General features: G+C 45.3%; 1 protein-coding gene across 1 annotated transcript in view; it reads left to right on the forward strand.

Annotated features, from left to right (window-relative positions):
* snrka (SNF related kinase a) overlaps positions 1–8,095 on the forward strand; it is a 101,661-nt gene extending 93,566 nt beyond the window's left edge. The window contains exons 6-8 of the mRNA XM_084307677.1: positions 354–549; positions 4,015–4,106; positions 4,838–8,095. Of these exons, the coding sequence (XP_084163803.1) occupies positions 354–549; positions 4,015–4,106; positions 4,838–6,050 (1,501 nt within the window). The 3' untranslated portion in view covers positions 6,051–8,095. The remainder of the gene's footprint in view (positions 1–353; positions 550–4,014; positions 4,107–4,837) is intronic.
* The last annotated feature ends 11,559 nt before the right edge of the window (positions 8,096–19,654 follow it).

A 19,654-nucleotide genomic window follows, 5' to 3' on the forward strand; every position in this document is an offset into this window, starting at 1 on the left:
GTTCGGGACACAGAGCCTGAAAATGTTTCTTTTTACCTGGGAATCGATAACGGTACCCAACGGTACCTTTTTTCTGTACTTTCACACATTCTAAAACCCCTTACCTCCCTCTCCCAAACCGTTCCTACAACAATAACAACAACTTGCAAAGGAGATATTGTATCTCAATGGGACTTCCTGGTTAAATAAATAAAAAAATATTTGCGTTTATTAATTTTTTTTTTTGCTATTTGCTAATTGCATCATTTCAAAAACGCGATTTCGATTTAAAATCAATTAATCGCTCAGCCCTAGTCCAAAGCCTGAAATAAAAAAGAACTGAACTGAACCTCCTCCTCTGCTGTCCTCTGCAGGCAGTCGTGGCCCACCAGAGTGGACATGCACCAGGACATCGAGGACAGCCTGGCCGCCTCCTCCATCTCCCACGCCGGCGGCCCCCAGTCGCCGGCCCGCAGCGCGGAGAACCTGCTGAACGGACATCGCTCCAAGGGCCTGCTGGACCTGGGGAGACGAGAGGAGCCCGCGGACCCCGCAGGGCCTCCAGCTCAGGTAACGGAACGTAGACCAATCTCAGTCACTCTTATTGTCTGGGACCAAATTCGGTCACGCCCCATTTTGCGCGACATCCAGGCTTTTTTTTACCGTCAGCGTTTGGGAATTTCATGTCGACAGGTAGATGAAGTGAAATTATACTTATTTTAGAATATATATATCAAATTTCATGAGTATTCATCTATATTTAGTCATCTAAAGACTATTAGATATGAACCTATGTACCAGTAAAAAGTGGGAATCTCTAGAATGTGTTTTGGGCGACTTTCTGTTGTCAGTAGATGGCAGCATTGGTTTAAAATTAAAAGATGAAAATTTTATGACTACAACATGAATACAATTCCCAAGACCTTTAGCACAGGTCACAGGTCACTGGTCAGCACCAGATTAGGAAAACGCGATCTGAACAGCATTAAACTATTAATGGGACCTGAGTACAGTGATCGAGAATGGTCACCCAATTATCTTAACAAAAGTGCATCATTAGCATTATGTTTGTTGTCTAAACGGGAACATAATGGTACAATTTAAGATTTTAATGTTATCCACATATAAAGGACAAATAAAACATTGTTAATTTGTAAGAAACCTCAATGAAAACGGCGCAGGGTAAGTTATATTCGCTATTGTTATGAAAATGTGATGGAATCCTATAAAAATGTGGACGCATTTGGTCACCATGGCGTTACCGTGACCCCCCCACTGATGCACACTGAGCCAATGACCCTCATGGGAGTTCTCTTGAGAAAGTTTGTATCGTTAGGATATGATTTAGTACAAGAGAAACAAAACGCATTTTTTTTTTTTTTTTTTTTTATATAATATAAAGTTTGCCAATAGGGATGTATCAGTAGTATTGGCAGTGGTAGTAGTCGTAATAGTAATCCAGTATATTCTTAAATTTTCTAAAAAAATAAACCAGTTCAACACGGGTAACTACTTTTGCTTCATTTCTTTGATGGCTCAAATGTATGCTCTAGTCCAGTGGTTCCCAAACCTCTCCTCGAAACACCCCAGCCGTTCCATGTATTTGTTAAATTCCACCACCAGCACACCTGATTCAACTAATAAAGGGCTAGTTAAGTTGAATCATGTGTGCTGGTGGTGGAATGGTGGTGGAATTTAACAAATATATTGAACGGCTGGGGTGCTTCGAGGAGAGAATTGGGAAGCACTGCTCTAGTCGATTTTGTGTTTTGAGCACAAGGTTCATCATAGATCTAGCCTCTTTATTTAGCTCTCAAAGTGCACCAGATTGATGCATTTAACTTTAAAATGTACCACAAAAAAAAGCCTGTTCACCCACCACAGTCTCACAAAATCCTGTGGGAAACACTGAGATTCCATTATATTACATTCGATTTGATTACATTAGATTCCATTATATTACATTTGATTACATTAGATTAAAATGATTTAGTACAGACTTTTATAACTGTCTATGGATTAGATTAGATTAGATTACATTCGATTCAAATGATTTAGTACAGACCTCTATAACTGTATAGATTACATTACATTAGATTACATCAGGGGTGTAAAAAGTACCCAGAAATTATACTTAACACTTTTAGTGCCAGCCACGAGAAATCTCGTTATTTAATCGTTATTGCTTTTATTAGTGATTTCCATTTTTCATCATTCTAGCCTCACGTTATCATTGGGACTGTCTAGGAGCTCGAACAGGGAAAATACCACCCCCTATCGTCTGGCGGATGGTAATGCACCCATTGGATTGGACTCAATGAAAATGGAAGTGAATCTATTCCCAGTGTCAGAAATATTGTGTATTACTAGGCTTGCTTAAATTGTGATGAAACAAAGGAGAATATGAATTATGATTTTTCTTTGCATATTTGACAGTGAATAACGCCATGCTAAAAATGACCAGACATGAAAAACTTGTAAACGTGTAAAAAGAAATCTTAAGGAAATGAATAAAGGGAAGATGATAAAACAGAAGGTTTTGTAGATACAGTACTGAATACCACTCCCGACTCCCGAGCCTCTACCTCCGTCAATCATTTGGTGATCTCGGAAATTATTGGACAGCGTTGTAAGTAACGAATGAGTGTGGCTTTCCAATGGTACCCCACGTGGGAATGAACGAATCGGCGATCTAGCTGAAAAATCACGAGCGAAAAACAGGAAGAGAATTCTCCGTCGAATGCATTGGAGTCTATGAGAACATCATTTTTTTTCTTCTCACTTTTTAGTGAGTTATTCTGTCTTACTGCATATTAATTCTATCTTACCGTGTTTCAGGGAACCTGTGGAGGCTGACTGTGTTAATTATGTCTTACTAAGGGGCGGTCAGGTGGCGTAGCGGAGATTGTGCTCGTCACCAATGCAAGAGGCTGCGGTCTCGACTCCCGGAGAGTCAGCATTGCCTTGGCTCGGGCTGATCGCTATACTAACTCGTTTGGCTGAGTTAGGGGGAGGGGAGCCGTGGGTGGGTCCTGGGCGTTGTGGACAGCGACCCCTACAGTTCGGTCGGGGCGCCTGCTCAGCAAGGGTAGGATCTGGAGAGAGGTAGTGCGACCTTCCACACGTTACACTCTCCCGGTGAGAATCTGCGCGGCCAGGCTGGCTGCCGGCTGGCTGCACATGCGTCGGAGGAAAGCATGCGACAGTCTCCGGCCTCTCTGACCAACAGTAGGGGAAAGTGCGCAACAACCAGGAAGGGGGTTGGGAATTGACATAACGACTAACCGTGGGATGGTAGAAAAATCGGAAAAAGGAGGGGGGAAAAGATAAGAAAAAAAATGATGTCTTACTGTTTCTCAGGGAACCTGCAGAGGCTGACTGCGTGTTAATTACGTCTTACTGTGTTTTCATTATGTCTTACTGTGTGTTCATTATGTCTTACCGTGTGTTCATTATGTCTTACTGTGTAGGGATGGGTACCGAATTCGGTACTTTTGAGGTACCGAACCGAAACACGTCGGTACTACCGAGTATCGAATCAAGCGAGAAACCAAAAAAAAAAATAAAAAAAAATATTTTTGTATAAAAATTTTTTTTTTACTTTTTTTTTTTTTTTTTTTTTACTTTTTTCTTTTCATGTCAACGTTCACACGCACAATATATGTTTACCTAGGATTTGACTTGATTCAACAACAAAGCAGTCGGAGCAATGACAAGCCGAAAACTGTCGAAATTGTAGTTATTTGAAGTTTGGATTTTTTTCTTTTTACGACTGAGGCAGGTAAATAAAATTTCTTGAGACTAAAGTACCGAAAAAAGGTACCGTTGGGTACCGGTATCGATTCACAGGTACCGGTACCGGTATCGGTTCAAATGTGAAAGGTACCCATCCCTATTACTGTGTGTTCATTATGTCTTACCGTGTGTTCATTATGTCTTACCGTGTGTTCATTATGTCTTACTGTGTGTTCATTATGTCTTACCGTGTGTTCATTATGTCTTACCGTGTGTTCATTATGTCTTACCGTGTCTCAGGGAGCCTGTGGCTCAGGCTCCGGGCCCCACAGACCTGCCACGCCCTCCACGTCCACTGTAACCACCGCCAAGCCGCGCGCCTGTCTCTTCAGGTGAGCTTTTCTGAGACATGGTTTCACATTCTATATTCTAAGTATTTTGTTGGTGTTTACAGTACACTGTTTGCATTACGCTTAGCTCTATTGACAAGCTTTGTATGCATTACTTATAGAGCTCTATAACGAACCGCCGCAGACAGACACACACAAGGCCCCTCTATCATATAGCTTCATAGCCACAAGCCTCTCTATCCTCTCATACGTGTGAGCAGGTCTGACTGCACTGGAGTAGATAGAGAAACCATAGGAAATATATAAACATACAGCGGATATGCAGATGCATTAGTTCGAGAAAACGAATTTCAATATTCCATGCCTTACTTCCAGCACACTGCTTGTGTGCGACATAGAGATACACTTTAAATTCAGACGATAAGAAGATAATCTCCCGATTCAGATCATATTTAACACAAACGGTTCCAGAGATTTAATGTTTCTCTGCATATTTTCACACCACAAGTACTGGGTCCATGTCTGTTGTCTCTTTTTCGGAATGGATTTGGTGGAGCTGTCATCGAAACTAGAGACAGACAGATTGTGGGCAAACAGGTCAAGTACTTTCGGTGATGGGATACTATGAATTGGTGTTGAATACAATGAAAGATTGAGATGTGACTTTCATGAATCTTGGTGTGAATGTTTGCAACTGAATGTCTACCTAGGGATTACGGACCCCGAGTAAATGTACAGATCAATCAATGAATCCCTGTCTGTTTGTTGGTCAGGGTGGAAGAGGATGAGGAGGAGGAGGAGGAAGAGCAGGAAGCGCCTCCGCTGCCCACACAGGTGGTCCTGCGGCGTAAGCCCCCCTCCATCACCAACCGCCTGACGTCCAGGAAGAGCGCCCCGGTGCTCAACCAGATCTTCGAGGAGGAGGGCGAGTCCGACGACGACGACGTCCACACGGACGAGGGCCTGCCGCCCAAACTCAGCCGCCTCAAGATGAACATGGCGGCCGCCGGTGGCACCACCTCCGGAGCCGGGTCGGCGACCTCCTCCTCGCCGGGCTCGTCGCAGAAGCGCTACCACCGACGCAAGAGCCAGGGACGTGGCTCGTCCTGCTCCAGCTCGGAGACCAGCGACGACGACTCGGAGAGCCACCGCCGACTACTGGACAAGGACTCAGGCTTCAGCTGGAACCGCAGGGACAGCAGCGAGGGCCCGGGCAGCGAGGGGGGCGACGGGGGCTCCTCGGGGCAGAGCAGACCTGCCGGGGAGGGGGGTGGCTCCTCTGGCCCTAACCGGGGGAGTCCTGCTGGAGGAGGAGGAGGAGGTGGAGGTGAGGACGGAGGAGGAGGAGGAGGAGGAGGAGGAGGAGGAGGAGGAGGAGGAGGAGGTAATAAAGGACAAGGTAGCCCCTCCAGTTGTTGCAACAACAGTAGCAAAACCAACCCCTCGTCTAATAACACTTCCTCATCGAATAACTCTCCTTCCTCGCGGTCGTCGCGCGCGGCTGCCCGTGGCACCAAGCTGGTGGAGAGTCTGAAGCTGATGAGCCTGTGCCTGCAGCAGCACCGCGGGGCGCGGGTCAGTCGCGGAGGAGGAGGAGGAGGGAGGTTCATCATCGAGCCCCAGAGTCTGGAGCGGGGCGGGCGGAGCTTGAAGATCCAGGAGAAATCCACCTGGAAGATGTGCATCGGCTCAACCGGGAGCCTGGACACCATCACCCTCCCCACCACCTCCCTGCCTCGCACGCACACTGCACACCACCACCACCACCACCACACGCACCGCAAGACGGCCGGCTCCCCGGGGCTGCAGGGTGGGCCAGGTGGCAGCAGGGACGGCAACGACAACCTGAGCGGTTTGAAGAACGGTGTTCTCCAGCTACCTCTGTGCGAGAAGACCATCTCTGTCAACATCCAGCGCGGGGGCGGAGGCCCCAGGGAGGGTCTGCTCTGTGCCACTGCTCAGGCCAGCTGCTGCCAGGTCATATGAAGACAGCCTCACTCCTCTTTAAACTACAGCCCTCTCTGGACCATCTAAACATCTCAACATCTCCTGCTCTGTACCCAAATGAGTCAATGTCACTGCCCCCCCCCTCCCCCGAGTACAGCCCTCTAGGGCACATCCTCAGTATCTCTGTGTCCAAAACAACCAGATGTCCCACTCACCCTTAACTCACCTGGCAGCATCTCATAACACTCCTGTTTAAAGACACTTCTCAAAGAAACCATCAAGATCCCATCCTCTCTAACCCCCCCTTTTTACCCCTTGTCTTTCTCCCTCTCACCCACACCCCTCTCATCCATCCACTCTCCCCTCTCCCCCCCCCCCCCCCCCCTCTCATCCCCCCCTGGTTGTAGTCTGACCTCACAGTACCTCCCCACCCCACTGCCTGCCTGCCTGCCTGCCTCTGTGTCGTTCTCCCTGTTCTACCAGTCCTATGCTTCCCTGACTCTGCTCTACTGTATGTGTGGAAGAGGCGTGCTGGCTGGGTGTTGGGTCGGGACACCGTAGTAGTGATTCTGGAGCCGCCCCTCTGACGGAGCAGCCCGCCGACCAGGCTGAATGAAGTGCTGTTGCTGTTGACGACGACAAAGAAAGAATTCAGAGGGTTTGACTTTAAGGAGAACTTGGTGTGAAAAAGGACACGGGAGTAAACGAGCCCATGTCTAGCGGCTGGTGGTCTCGGAGCAGCTAGCTAGGAGGGAAGTTCCACCCTAAAACTTAATTCACGTCTGTTCTTTCTATAATACAGTTCAGTTTCTATTTGGGAAAATGAACGCGGCTCTCATTGAAGGTGCTATATAGATAACTTTCGGCCACTAGATGTTAAAGGTGCTATAGATAACATTTGTCCACTAGATGTTAAAGGTGCTATAGATAACTTTCGGCCACTAGATGTTAAAGGTGCTATAGATAACTTTCAAAAAAAAATTCAATGATAAATTAATTAATTTATTCATTAATGAATTATATTATATTATTATATGAATTATATTATAAATTAATTATTTATATATTTATTAATTAATCAATAATAGTTTTGGGGCGGAAATAAATCCTTTTATTCCCCACCTTTTCTAAAAGCTCTGTGGGTGTATTATTCTTTTAAATGAGTACTCTACAAATTTTGTACAAAGTTATCTATAGCATTATTTGAGCTGAATACAGTATATATATATATTTATTTTTTTTAACTTTCTTTATTGTACCCATGTTCATTATATAAGAGGAACAAACGGACAATAAAAAAAACGAAAACAAAGAAGACAAAATACAACAAAGATACATTTTATAAATAGCCAGAGATTCATAATGCTTCATATGCAGCATTTTTAGAAAGTTGGCTACATCAATCCAGAGCATTCTTGTGTGTATATATACTAAATTGTTCTAGTCGACAAAAATCACACATGGATCTTTTGAACACATGTTTTACCAGATATATTCTATGAATATCTTGAAAGACACTTCCTTAAACGTGTTATTGATACAGTATTTATCACAAACTGTCCTCTATCATTGCATAATGAATAGACATCTAAATGGTGGACAGTGACACAACTAAGGAAATTCAAACAAAAGTTTGATGAGCCCCCATACAATTGTCAATGAGCCCTCATACTAATCAATAAGTCATCGAGACCAAGTCCAAACACTCCTTGACGTCACAAATTCCAAATCTTGACGCTCTTGATTTCCAGCTCATGGAGACCGTTATAGTTGTCTCCTGAACTGTTTCATTGAATTCTGTTTCAGGGTGAATTCTGTTTCAGGGTGTAATTCTGTTTCAGGGTGAATTCTGTTTCAGGGTGTAATTCTGTTTCAGGGTGAATTATCCCTCCCTTAATGAAAGCATCAGAAGTTCTAGCAGTGGGTCAGCGTGTAGAGGAGAGGGACACAGAACCTTCAATACCTCCTTCCTTTCTCACTCACGTCCCTCCTCTTTCGACTTCTGGTCTGTTTTTTTTTACCGCCTACCTAGTAGTGTGAAGGAATCATTGACCAGGCTGGTGGGGTAGCGGGGTGTCTCTCTGGGACGCTGGTGGGGTAGCGGGGTGTCTCTCTGGGACGCTGGTGGGGTAGCGGGGTGTCTCTCTGGGACGCTGGTGGGGTAGCGGGGTGTCTCTCTGGGACGCTGGTGGGGTAGCGGGGTGTCTCTCTGGGACGCTGGTGGGGTAGCGGGGTGTCTCTCTGGGACGCTGGTGGGGTAGCGGGGTGTCTCTCTGGGACGCTGGTGGGGTAGCGGGGTGTCTCTGGGAGGCGGGTGGGGTAGCGGGGTCTCTCTCTGGGAGGCGGGTGTCTTAAAGTTTAAAGGAGAGACTTACTTCTTAAAGTTACATTTGACTCCTTAAGAGTTTTTAATTCGTTTGAGTGACATTTTCTTTTCTCTTGTCACTTGTTGCCGTTTGTTTGTTGGCAAGAATCCAGTCTAGACGGAGGTTATTATGACTCCATGTTGCACTTAGACAATCTGTCATCTTCTGTTTCATGTTTGGTTTTATTTGTGGATTTAAAGATGAATATTATTTCTTTTTTTACTCACTGCAAATACAGCTCTCATCCCTTGATTTGTAGCTCCCAGTGATGCTGATGTGATGCTAGTTTATTTATTATAGCCAGGAACGGAAACGCTCTGCGATTTATCCACGTCTCGTTGCAAAAAGCACTCCCTCCAGACGCCGACGCCCTGTGAGCTCTGGACTCTACAGGCATGAAGGTGTGAGCTCTGGGTCTGAAAGCTCATCAGTTCATGTTTACATTTTAACAAAGCAGTATTCACCGTAGTTGGCCCAACCACCTGTCACCAGTCCACCTGTAAACTGGCAGCCTGGGTGTGAGCTTTCAGGGTTTTTTATTCTTTTATTGCTTTGGTTTTAAACTCTTAACATTTTAATTGTGTCCCCTGTTAGTGAAAACTCTTATTTTGTCCCCTGGTAGTGAAAACTCTTATTTTGTCCCCTGGTAGTGAAAACTCTTATTTTGTCCTGCTTTGGTTTTTGTCTTCCGTGTTGGTGATGAAACCTCTTAATTTTTGTCCTCTGCTTTAGTGGAAACTGTCTTTTAAAACGTGACCCGTGTGGGAAAAGAAAATGGACATAATAAGGACCTCGTTAAAAGAAAAAGGCCTGTGTTTTATTCGTGTCCAGTCTCTCGGACGCCGCCTGGACACCACATCTAAGCGTGATTTGTTTAGATTTTTATGACTTTCTTTTTGAGACCAGACTTGAGGAAGACTTGTTTTTAAAGGGCGTTTGTTGAGTATGTATATATGTTGGGGGGGAAAAATTGCTAAAAAGGTTTATTTTTAAACTCGGACTTTAGAACCATCTGCTGTTAAAAAAAAAACGAATGCTGTGTCGATGCAGCCCTTGGAGTCTCCACTTAGAACAATGGTGTGTGCATGTGCGTGCATGTGTGTGTGTGTGTGTGTGTGCGCGGGTGTGTATGTGTGTGCGTGCATGTGTGTGTGTCCTGTTAACCTCATCTAACAAGAGGTTTTCTATGGACTCAGTAAAAAACAGGCTTCAAGACTTACTAGCTTTAAGGACGTGGAGAGAGATGAGGGTAACTTTAAGGGCATTGGCAATAAGCTATACAGTATATTGCAGCTATCTGTAAATAAAAGTATTTTGTTTCGTTAGTTTTGTTTTTCTAACCTGTGTCGCCTCACGGGACCGAGACGAGAAAGATATCTGAGTATTTTCTTTTCTTTTACTTTCTTTTTTTAAAACGTGTGTAAATAGAGTTGTAAATACGGTTTCTCTATCTAGGAACGGCTGTGTGGACCTCTGGGTGCATCGCTGTGCAGTAATATAGCCTTATTATTATTAGTCATCTGGGTGTCTGAGATTAAAAAACTACATGATTCTTTTATACTGTGTGGATGCAGCGGGAGAGACTGGCTCAGATCAACATGAAGGCTCTCTCTCTGAGCTGGTAGATCAACATGAAGGCTCTCTCTCTCTGAGCTGGTAGATCAACATGAAGGCTCTCTCTCTCTGAGCTGGTAGATCAACACGAAGGCTCTCTCTCTGAGCTGGTAGATCAACATGAAGGCTCTCTCTCTCTGAGCTGGTAGATCAACATGAAGGCTCTCTCTCTGAGCTGGTAGATCAACATGAAGGCTCTCTCTCTCTGAGCTGGTAGATCAACATGAAGGCTCTCTCTCTCTGAGCTGGTAGATCAACATGAAGGCTCTCTCTCTCTGAGCTGGTAGATCAACATGAAGGCTCTCTCTCTGAGCTGGTAGATCAACATGAAGGCTCTCTCTCTGAGCTGGTAGATCAACATGAAGGCTCTCTCTCTGAGCTGGTAGATCAACATGAAGGCTCTCTCTCTGAGCTGGTAGATCAACATGAAGGCTCTCTCTCTCTGAGCTGGTAGATCAACATGAAGGCTCTCTCTCTGAGCTGGTAGATCAACATGAAGGCTCTCTCTCTGAGCTGGTAGATCAACATGAAGGCTCTCTCTCTGAGCTGGTAGATCAACATGAAGGCTCTCTCTCTGAGCTGGTAGATCAACATGAAGGCTCTCTCTCTGAGCTGGTAGATCAACATGAAGGCTCTCTGAGCTGGTAGATCAACATGAAGGCTCTCTCTGAGCTGGTAGATCAACATGAAGGCTCTCTCTCTCTGATGGTAGATCAACATGAAGGCTCTCTGAGCTGGTAAGATCTGCTCTAAACCAGTGAGATCACCCATTGAATCTGGGAAACACATTTGTGTGTATGCAGGCTATATAATGCATTATTAGCAGGCGTTTTAGGTCTAAATGGGTTAAAACCAGTGAGATCTGCTCTAAACCAGCGAGATCACCTTTTAAAACCAGTGAGATCCGCTCTAAACCAGCGAGATCACCTTTTAAAACCAGTGAGATCCGCTCTAAACCAGCGAGATCACCTTTTAAAACCAGTGAGATCCGCTCTAAACCAGCGAGGTCACCTTTTAAAACCAGTGAGATCCGCTCTAAACCAGCGAGATCACCTTTTAAAACCAGTGAGATCCGCTCTAAACCAGCGAGATCACCTTTTAAAACCAATTTCCCGCTTCAAGATTCTTCTTCAGTTATTTCTTGAAGCGGTTTCTCGTGTCGTCGTGAAACACCTGGTCACATGGTCTGTGAGGACCCTCTGGTCACATGGTCTGTGAGGACCCTCTGGTCACATGGTCTGTGAGGACCCTCTGGTCACATGGTCTGCCAGCTCAGTGATGACCCTCTGGTCACATGGTCTGTGAGCTCAGTGAGGACCCTCTGGTCACATGGTCTGCCAGCTCAGTGAGGACCCTCTGGTCACATGGTCTGCCAGCTCAGTGATGACCCTCTGGTCACATGGTCTGCCAGCTCAGTGAGGACCCTCTGGTCACATGGTCTGTCAGCTCAGTGATGACCCTCTGGTCACATGGTCTGTGAGGACCCTCTGGTCACATGGTCTGTCAGCTCAGTGATGACCCTCTGGTCACATGGTCTGTCAGCTCAGTGAGGACCCTCTGGTCACATGGTCTGCCAGCTCAGTGATGACCCTCTGGTCACATGGTCTGCCAGCTCAGTGATGACCCTCTGGTCACATGGTCTGTCAGCTCAGTGAGGACCCTCTGGTCACATGGTCTGCCAGCTCAGTGATGACCCTCTGGTCACATGGTCTGTCAGCTCAGTGATGACCCTCTGGTCACATGGTCTGTCAGCTCAGTGAGGACCCTCTGGTCACATGGTCTGCCAGCTCAGTGATGACCCTCTGGTCACATGGTCTGCCAGCTCAGTGATGACCCTCTGGTCACATGGTCTGCCAGCTCAGTGATGACCCTCTGGTCACATGGTCTGTCAGCTCAGTGAGGACCCTCTGGTCACATGGTCTGTGAGGACCCTCTGGTCACATGGTCTGCCAGCTCAGTGATGACCCTCCTCTGGTCACATGGTCTGCCAGCTCAGTGATGACCCTCTGGTCACATGGTCTGCCAGCTCTGTGAGGACCCTCTGGTCACATGGTCTGCCAGCTCAGTGATGACCCTCTGGTCACATGGTCTGCCAGCTCAGTGATGACCCTCTGGTCACATGGTCTGCCAGCTCAGTGATGACCCTCTGGTCACATGGTCTGGCCCCCCCGCTGCATGTCTCTCCCGCCGCCCTCTGACTCCGCCCTCACCAGGTGAATGACACGTGCTGCATGTGTTCTCAATGTTTGACGTGAATCTGAGGAGAGGAGAGCGAGCGATCACAACACAGAGACTAGATGTTACTGGACCAAAAAGAGAAGAAAAGTCGATAAAAAGATGGGAGTTTGAAATGACAGAATTATTAAATGTATTATTCTGTAGTCGATACCTGTTGTGTCAAACGTTACATATAATATAGCTATGGTAATATCGGAAATAAAAACGTGTAAAACCGTCTCATAATGTCGTCGGAGTCTCTTTCTTTTCCATCAGGAGCCACCTCTTATATTAACCCTTTCACTGCCACACTACATAAGGTTAACCCTTTCACTGCCACACTACAGACGGTTAACCGTGGTTGTGAAAGGGTTAACCTTTGTCGTGTGGCAGTGAAATGCTTAACCTTCTGTATTGTCGCAGTGAAAGGGTTAACCAGTTGGTAGTGATAAAGTGTTAAAGGAGCACTTCACAGAAAAACACGCATCCCAGGGCGTCTACGTGGTGCAGTGGGCAAGGCGCTCACCACGAATACTGAAGACGCTGGGTTCGCCTGTTCGAGCCCAGCGCTCCACATTGCTTTCAGTTTAGCTGGTCGTCCGTACTAATACACATTGGCAGTATTAGGGGGTGGGAAACTGATGGGTGGGGATCGGGCGTTGTGGACAGCGACTCCTACAGGTCGGTTGGTGCGCCTGCGCAGTAGAATCAGGAAGCGATGGGGGCGGCGCCCCTCCACAGCGCAGACCCCTGACGCTGAAAGATCGCGCGGCGCAGGTGAAAAGATGCGACTGCTGTTACCTCAAGTACCGGAGGGGACTTGTGCTATGTATGACTTAGTCCACATTGCAGCCGGCTTGTGGGAGGCAAGAAACAGCGTTCGAGACAGGGGAGGGTTGAATTGGATGATACAAAATTGGGATGGGAGAAAATATAGAAAAATGGGAGAAAAGGCGGATAAAAAAAATAAAAAAAACACAGGCATCCCCAAGGCTCTAGTAAACTGTTATTGAGAGTTAATGAGTCTGAATGTCTCCTGATCTGATGTGATCAGAGCAGAGGACACTGGATCCTTGTGTTGTTGTTAATTACAACTCAATGAAATGATGTTGATGAAAACATGGATAAGGATGGCAATGGGGAACGGTGTTTTTTAATCTACATAATTTCATTGAGCTGCAATTAACAACAACAAGGATTCAGGGTCGACAAGGAGATATTCAAACTCGTTCACTCAATAGCTGTCGGAACAGTTTGATCCGTATGTGAGATTATCATTCTAAATAAATTGGTGTATTGGGTGAAGTGTCCCTTTTAATGAATAAACTGTAACTTGAACATGACAATGGCTGAAGAACAAAACCTATCTACCTAGTTTTTGGACTATAATTACTATATTATGCGTTAACAATACAATACACAGTTTTTGGACTAATTACTATATTATGTGTTAACAATACAATACACAGTTTTTGGACTATAATTACTATATTATGTGTTAACAATACAATACACAGTTTTTGGACTATAATTACTATATTATGTGTTAACAATACAATACACAGTTTTTGGACTATAATTACTATGTGTTAACAATACAAAACACGGTTTTTGGACTATAATTACTATATTATGTGTTAACAATATAGCAGCCTGAATATTCTACAAAGTATTCAGTAGTACTAACTAACTGTTACTTTCCCTGTGTGTGTATAACGTGTGGTTAACAGTGTTCCTTTGGATAGCTCACCCAGTCTAACGACGAGGGGAGGTGCTACTCTTCTCCGGCTGCAGTATGGATTACTAACAATAACATTGAGCCCTCTTTCCCTTTCTGGAGCGGTCCCTGAGTGGGACCAGTGGAGGTTGCCAGCAGGGGGCAGAGTGGCAGTGGTGGGAGGTGGAGCGGTAGAGAGAAGCAAGCAACGAGGAAGAGGGAGTTACCTGGAGGTAAAGGGAGCAGGAAGCTCTCTTCGACATTGGACTTGACGGTGATCAGTCGCAGTTACAGTGGACGGGTGCTCAAACGAGCCCCGTTGTTGGAGAGCCCCGTCGGAACGAGCGGCGGGTGATGAGAAATACTTGCTAGTGACGGGTTATCCTAGAAGTATCAGCGATAGTGTGTGAGTAAGAGAAACCGAACCGAAGGACTAACGTCTAGAGTTAATGAGACTAACATCTAACGTTATCGGGTTATAGTAGTTACTGTGTGCGGTATAGTAGTATGCTGCTAGCGGCTCCGTCTGACTTGAGTAGATTACCGGGCGCGCGGAAGAGACCGGTGGTATAGCCAGCCACGTTGCGTTAGCAGTGTAACCGATATAGCAGGAGGCTGCGTCGAGACCCAAAGCTTAGCTGTGTTTAGGGTAGCCACAGTATTAGCTCGCGCGACAGAAGCAAGCCAGCAACAGCAGCGGTGGACGTTTCCCAGACGGTACAGAGGACGCCTCTTCCCACCAGCAGAGGACACCATACAGCACGCTCCTCCAGCTAACCACTGCCTGCTGTTCGCCCAGCCTGCTGGCTGTGCTCGCGGGATCGCCGACGCCATCTTGTCACCCGGACGAGCGGTGACGAGGGTGGGTCCGCCATCTTGGCTAAGTACTAACGGTACCACATGTATCAACAGCAACGTCCATTCAAGTGAATGCTAACAACCAGTGTCTAAGGGGTACCCCGAACAATTTAAGCCGGCTTAGGTTATGTTTTCTTTTGGTAACGTGGGCCCACATTTACTTTGGTATTTGTTTATTTGATTATCTGGTTCTTGAATTCCCAATGTCTCCCTACGGTGAGTTTCAGCGTTATTTTTTAATGTCTTCGATACTAACTGCTCTAATGATCATATCACCCACACTAGATGAATGATATAACGTTGCCCACGGAATTATAAACGATTCAAGGTAACTAGTTTTGTTTATTATTCTAATAGCTCTTTTCTGTAGTTTAACTCATTCAGAGCCACGCCCATATGACCAAATTAGGCCTTTCCGTGCCAGCGCTTTAGTCAATGGGAGGACGGGGAAATCTGTTTGCTCCACTCTCATCGCCCAACGGTACGAGGAGACTGACGTGAGTTTCAGCGTTTTTGTTTATCATTTTCGATACAAACTGCTCTGATCAATATATCACCCATACTACATAAATCATTTAACGTTGGTCACGGAATTATAAACGACCACCCCCCCCTCCGTTCACCCGCGCATGATCAGTCATAACGCTTAGGACCACGTACAGTTGACATTTTTAATATAGCGTGCATCGGTATCAAAACGGCATTTGATAATCTAATATATGCATTTATGTCTATCTCACGTTCTAGGAAATACTGCAGAAATAGACTCTAGATGGTATTTTCGTATGAATGTGTGAATGAAAAAGTAAAACGTTCCTACATCCTGAACGATAGATAATCGATGTTGAATGGGCCATAGTAATGTCAATTTAGCAATACAATTTAAAAAGTTATAGCCCTGCAAAGAAGGTGAACATCTCCATAGACTTACAGTACTGGCAGAGAATGGTATAAGATGATCAAAGTGGTGGCATGGAATGGGTTAATGTTAGTTCGGCCAGAGAAGCAAATACTAATTAAAATTGTTGGACCTGCAAGATTTGTACTTTGTACTTTGTAGGTCTGCATTTTAAAGGAAAGAGTAAAAAGTTTTTTTTTCTCTGAAATGTAATTGAGTAAAAAGTACAAGTATATTACAAACCTAATAATACTCGAGTGAAGTACAAATGCCCCAAAACAGTACTTAAGTATTGTAACGAAGTACAATTACTCAATTACTTTACACCCCTGCATGTCCCTTCCATCCACACCAGAGCCTTGACGGGACTTCCTAAGCACTTCAATGACCTTCGCACAAGGTCCTTTAAGTGCTTAAAGTGCTTGATTTTTTACAAAAAAAAGTCAAGGCCTGGAATTCCTTGAAAACAGCAACAAAAATTACAAGGTGCTTAAAAAGTCATTGAAATTCAAATCAACCATTCGCATTGAATGTTTTGTTCATCCATCAAATTGCTCTGAATCAAGAAATATAAAAAAAGAAATTAGTTTTTAATCAAATCTGATGAGTCGCTGTCTCGCACGCTCTAGCTTTTCCTCATTTCCTCTTGTGTGATGCTCTAGCTGGCAAGCAGGCCAAGAAGATGCTTATTAAAAAACAGAATTGCTGGGTTTGAGGCTTCGAGCCCAGCTCTCGGCATTGCTACCAGCTTGGCTGGTCGTTCATACTAACACAATTGGCAGTGTTAGGGGTGGAAAGCTGGTGGGTGGGTATCGGACGTTGTGGACAGCGACTCCTACAGGTCGGTTGGTGCGCCTGCGCAGCAGAATCAGGAAGCGACGGGGGCGGCGTGTCTCTCCCACGCAGACCCTCGCCGCTGAGAGATCGCGCTGTGCAGGTGAAAAGATGCGACGGCTGCCTCCTCGTGTACCGGAGGGGACACGTGATGCAAGACTTCGTCCACATTGCAGCCGGCTTGTGGGAGGCATGGCCTAACGGCGTTCGAGACAGGGGAGGGTAGAATTGGACAATACGAAATTGGGATGTGGAAAAAAAATTGAAAATGGGAGAAAAAAGTAGACAAAAAAAATAAAAAAAAATAACTGAATTTAAAAGTGAATTGTATCCTTCGAGTGACATCCTTGAAAATGAAAAATAGTGCTTGGAAAAGCACTTAAAAGTGCTTCAATTTCATTTTGCAATGTCTGTGGGAACCCTGTAAATGAGGGCCCTGGCCTTTTCACACCAGTGTCGGAGGTCATGTAGGCCACGGCCTTTAAAGGCCAACTTGCAGGTTGTATTTTTGTTCAATAAACAATGTGACTAGGCCAACGCTGACTTTCATGAAGAGGGGGAAAAAATTTATCGAAATTGACCCAGTTTTAGCGTTTTTATCAAACATTTTGTCGACCAAACCACAACCTCACCCACATGCATATTTTAATCCATGGTTCATAGCGTGCGTGTGTCATCTTAATGATGACGTCACATCAGGTGCAGGGCAGCGAGGGGCTCTGAGAGTCACAGGCAGGTAGTGGCAGGAAGCAGAGCCTTCTTGCTACTACTAGCCGAGGAGCTAGTCTCTGTTTCACCTAACACTATTGCTCCGTGATCATAGCCATTCATCTCTAAAGCTAACCACTATTTGTAAAAGCCACAACCACGTTACCATATTTGTAATAATGTAAATCATTGTGTCGTTGTACATATTGTGTATATAACGTTAGTAGCTAAGTTAGCTAACGTAGCTTAGCTTGGTAGCTAGCATTCTCGAAACTCCTAACAATGCCCAATTTAGACTTCCGGTTTAACGTACTATGGAGTGACACGCAGATTTAAGAGCTCCGGCAGAATTGCCTAATTATATAATCTAAAGGCACCCTTTCAAGAAGACGTTTTTACTAGTATTGAATATAATACACCCGTGAACTAGACAGTTTTTGTTTGGGCTTCAAAATGCCTCCAAAAGTTACTAAAATACCGTGTATAATATCTCAGTCGCAGCAGAAAATAACGCAATGTGGTGCGGCCCCGCTCTCACGTGAGCCTTCGATCCACTCTCTCCCGGTGGATACCAGGGAGTCAGAAGCCGCGGCCTTCAAGTTGGACATTCTTGCAACTGTGCGCAATGATATTGCTGAAATCTTTAAAGCTGAGTTGCACTCGGCTCTGGGAAATGACCTAGTAACCATCAAATCCGAACTACAAGCCATGAACACTGAATGGTCAGCCAAGATAACAACTTTACAATCTGAGGTAACGTTGATAAAAGGCACAGTGGCAGGAGTGGAAGACGCGCTAACCACATGCACCGACGACGTCGCCATTTTGAAGGAGAAAGTTGAACATCTTGTCAAAGAACTGATTAAAACAGAAAATAAATGTGAAGATCTCGAATCTAGGTCTCGTCGCAACAACATACGGATTGTTGGCGTTCCTGAAGGTACAGGCTCCCCCCTCACGACTGCAGCCGTCTCCAGGCTGCTTAAGGAGGCTTTCAACATGGAGAAGGAACCTGTGTTGGACAGGGCGCACCGTACACTCCAGGCCAAACTCCGACCGGGGGAGCGACCTCGCACAATTGTGGCCAGACTACACTACTTTTCAGACTGTGTCGACATCCTAAAGAAAGCAAGAGAGACGAAGAGGATCATGTACGAGGGGGTGTCCATCTCCGTTTTTCCAGACCACACCGCCAAGATAGCACGGGCGCGTGCAGCGTTTAACGAGGTGAGAAGCCAGCTCCGAGAGGTGGAGGGGCTCCGTTTTGGAATTCGCCATCCAGCCCGCCTCATCGTTACCTATCGCGACAAAGAGAGTCAGTTCGACACACCTGAGGAGGCTGCAACTTTTGTCAAATCGTTGAACAGAAACGGGGACTAGACTGAATTAAAGATGGGACTGTTTTCTATTAGTTTCCACGGACTGATTGGTGAGTCAACGACATATTCGGGCCAACTATTTAAGTTGTATAAAAGAAGAAAAATGAAAGCCTCAACTTGTGCTCGCTACACATAATAGGATGTCAGTCAACTGCTATTTTATTTTTTAGATTTGAAAATTCCCCACGTTGCATTTTTTTATTTGAGTGGTACAGTGTTTATCATTACTGTGTAGCTGCTGCCACCGTGACCAGGTATGGTGTAGGTCAATACAACAGTCATTTTCTAAACATTAGAGTTGGGTGGTACAGTGTGTATTTTTATTTTTGTTGTTATTATTATTCTATGGCTGTTCGGGCCGTGTGGGTGCGCTGCCCTTCGTGTGCGCTCTGGCCGCGGTCCGTCGCGGTCCGCGGGGGGAGACACTCCTCCGCCTGCGGGTGGTGTGGGGCCGTGCCGTACGAGGGCGATCAAGATACCACTTATTCCCTTATATCTGAAAATGTACCACGTTTATTTAAGTTGTAGGGTGTTTTCATCATTACTTTCTGTAGCTGCCGTCCCCACGACACACATAGTGTGATGTCGGTTAGTGCCAGATGTTTTTTGTATCTGGGAACTGACCACGTTTAATTTACATTTATAGCACATGGCCAAGGGGGTCGGGGGTAAACACTAGATTTAAGATGCCCTATAACTGTGAAGGGAACACGTTCTATATCTGAAAATTGACCATGTTTAATTTACATTTATATCATATAGCCATAAAGCCGTAGGTTGAACAATAGAATTAAGTTGTAATAAGATCTTATCATTACTCTTTGTAGCTGTTGTTCCCACTACACATAGGCGAGAGGTTGGTCAATACACCATTTATTCACTATACCTGAAAATTGACCATGTTTGATTTACATTTATATCATATGGCCATAAAGTCATAGGTTAAATACTGGATTTAAGTTGCACTGTACTCTTATCATTGCTCTTAGTAACAGTTGTGCCCCTAATCGTATGGTTTGAGGTTGGTCAATATACCATATATATATATGTAT

The sequence above is a fragment of the Notolepis coatsorum genome, assembly GCF_963971535.1.
Source record: "Notolepis coatsorum genome assembly, chromosome: 2".
NCBI classification, from domain to species: Eukaryota; Metazoa; Chordata; class Actinopteri; order Aulopiformes; family Paralepididae; genus Notolepis; species Notolepis coatsorum.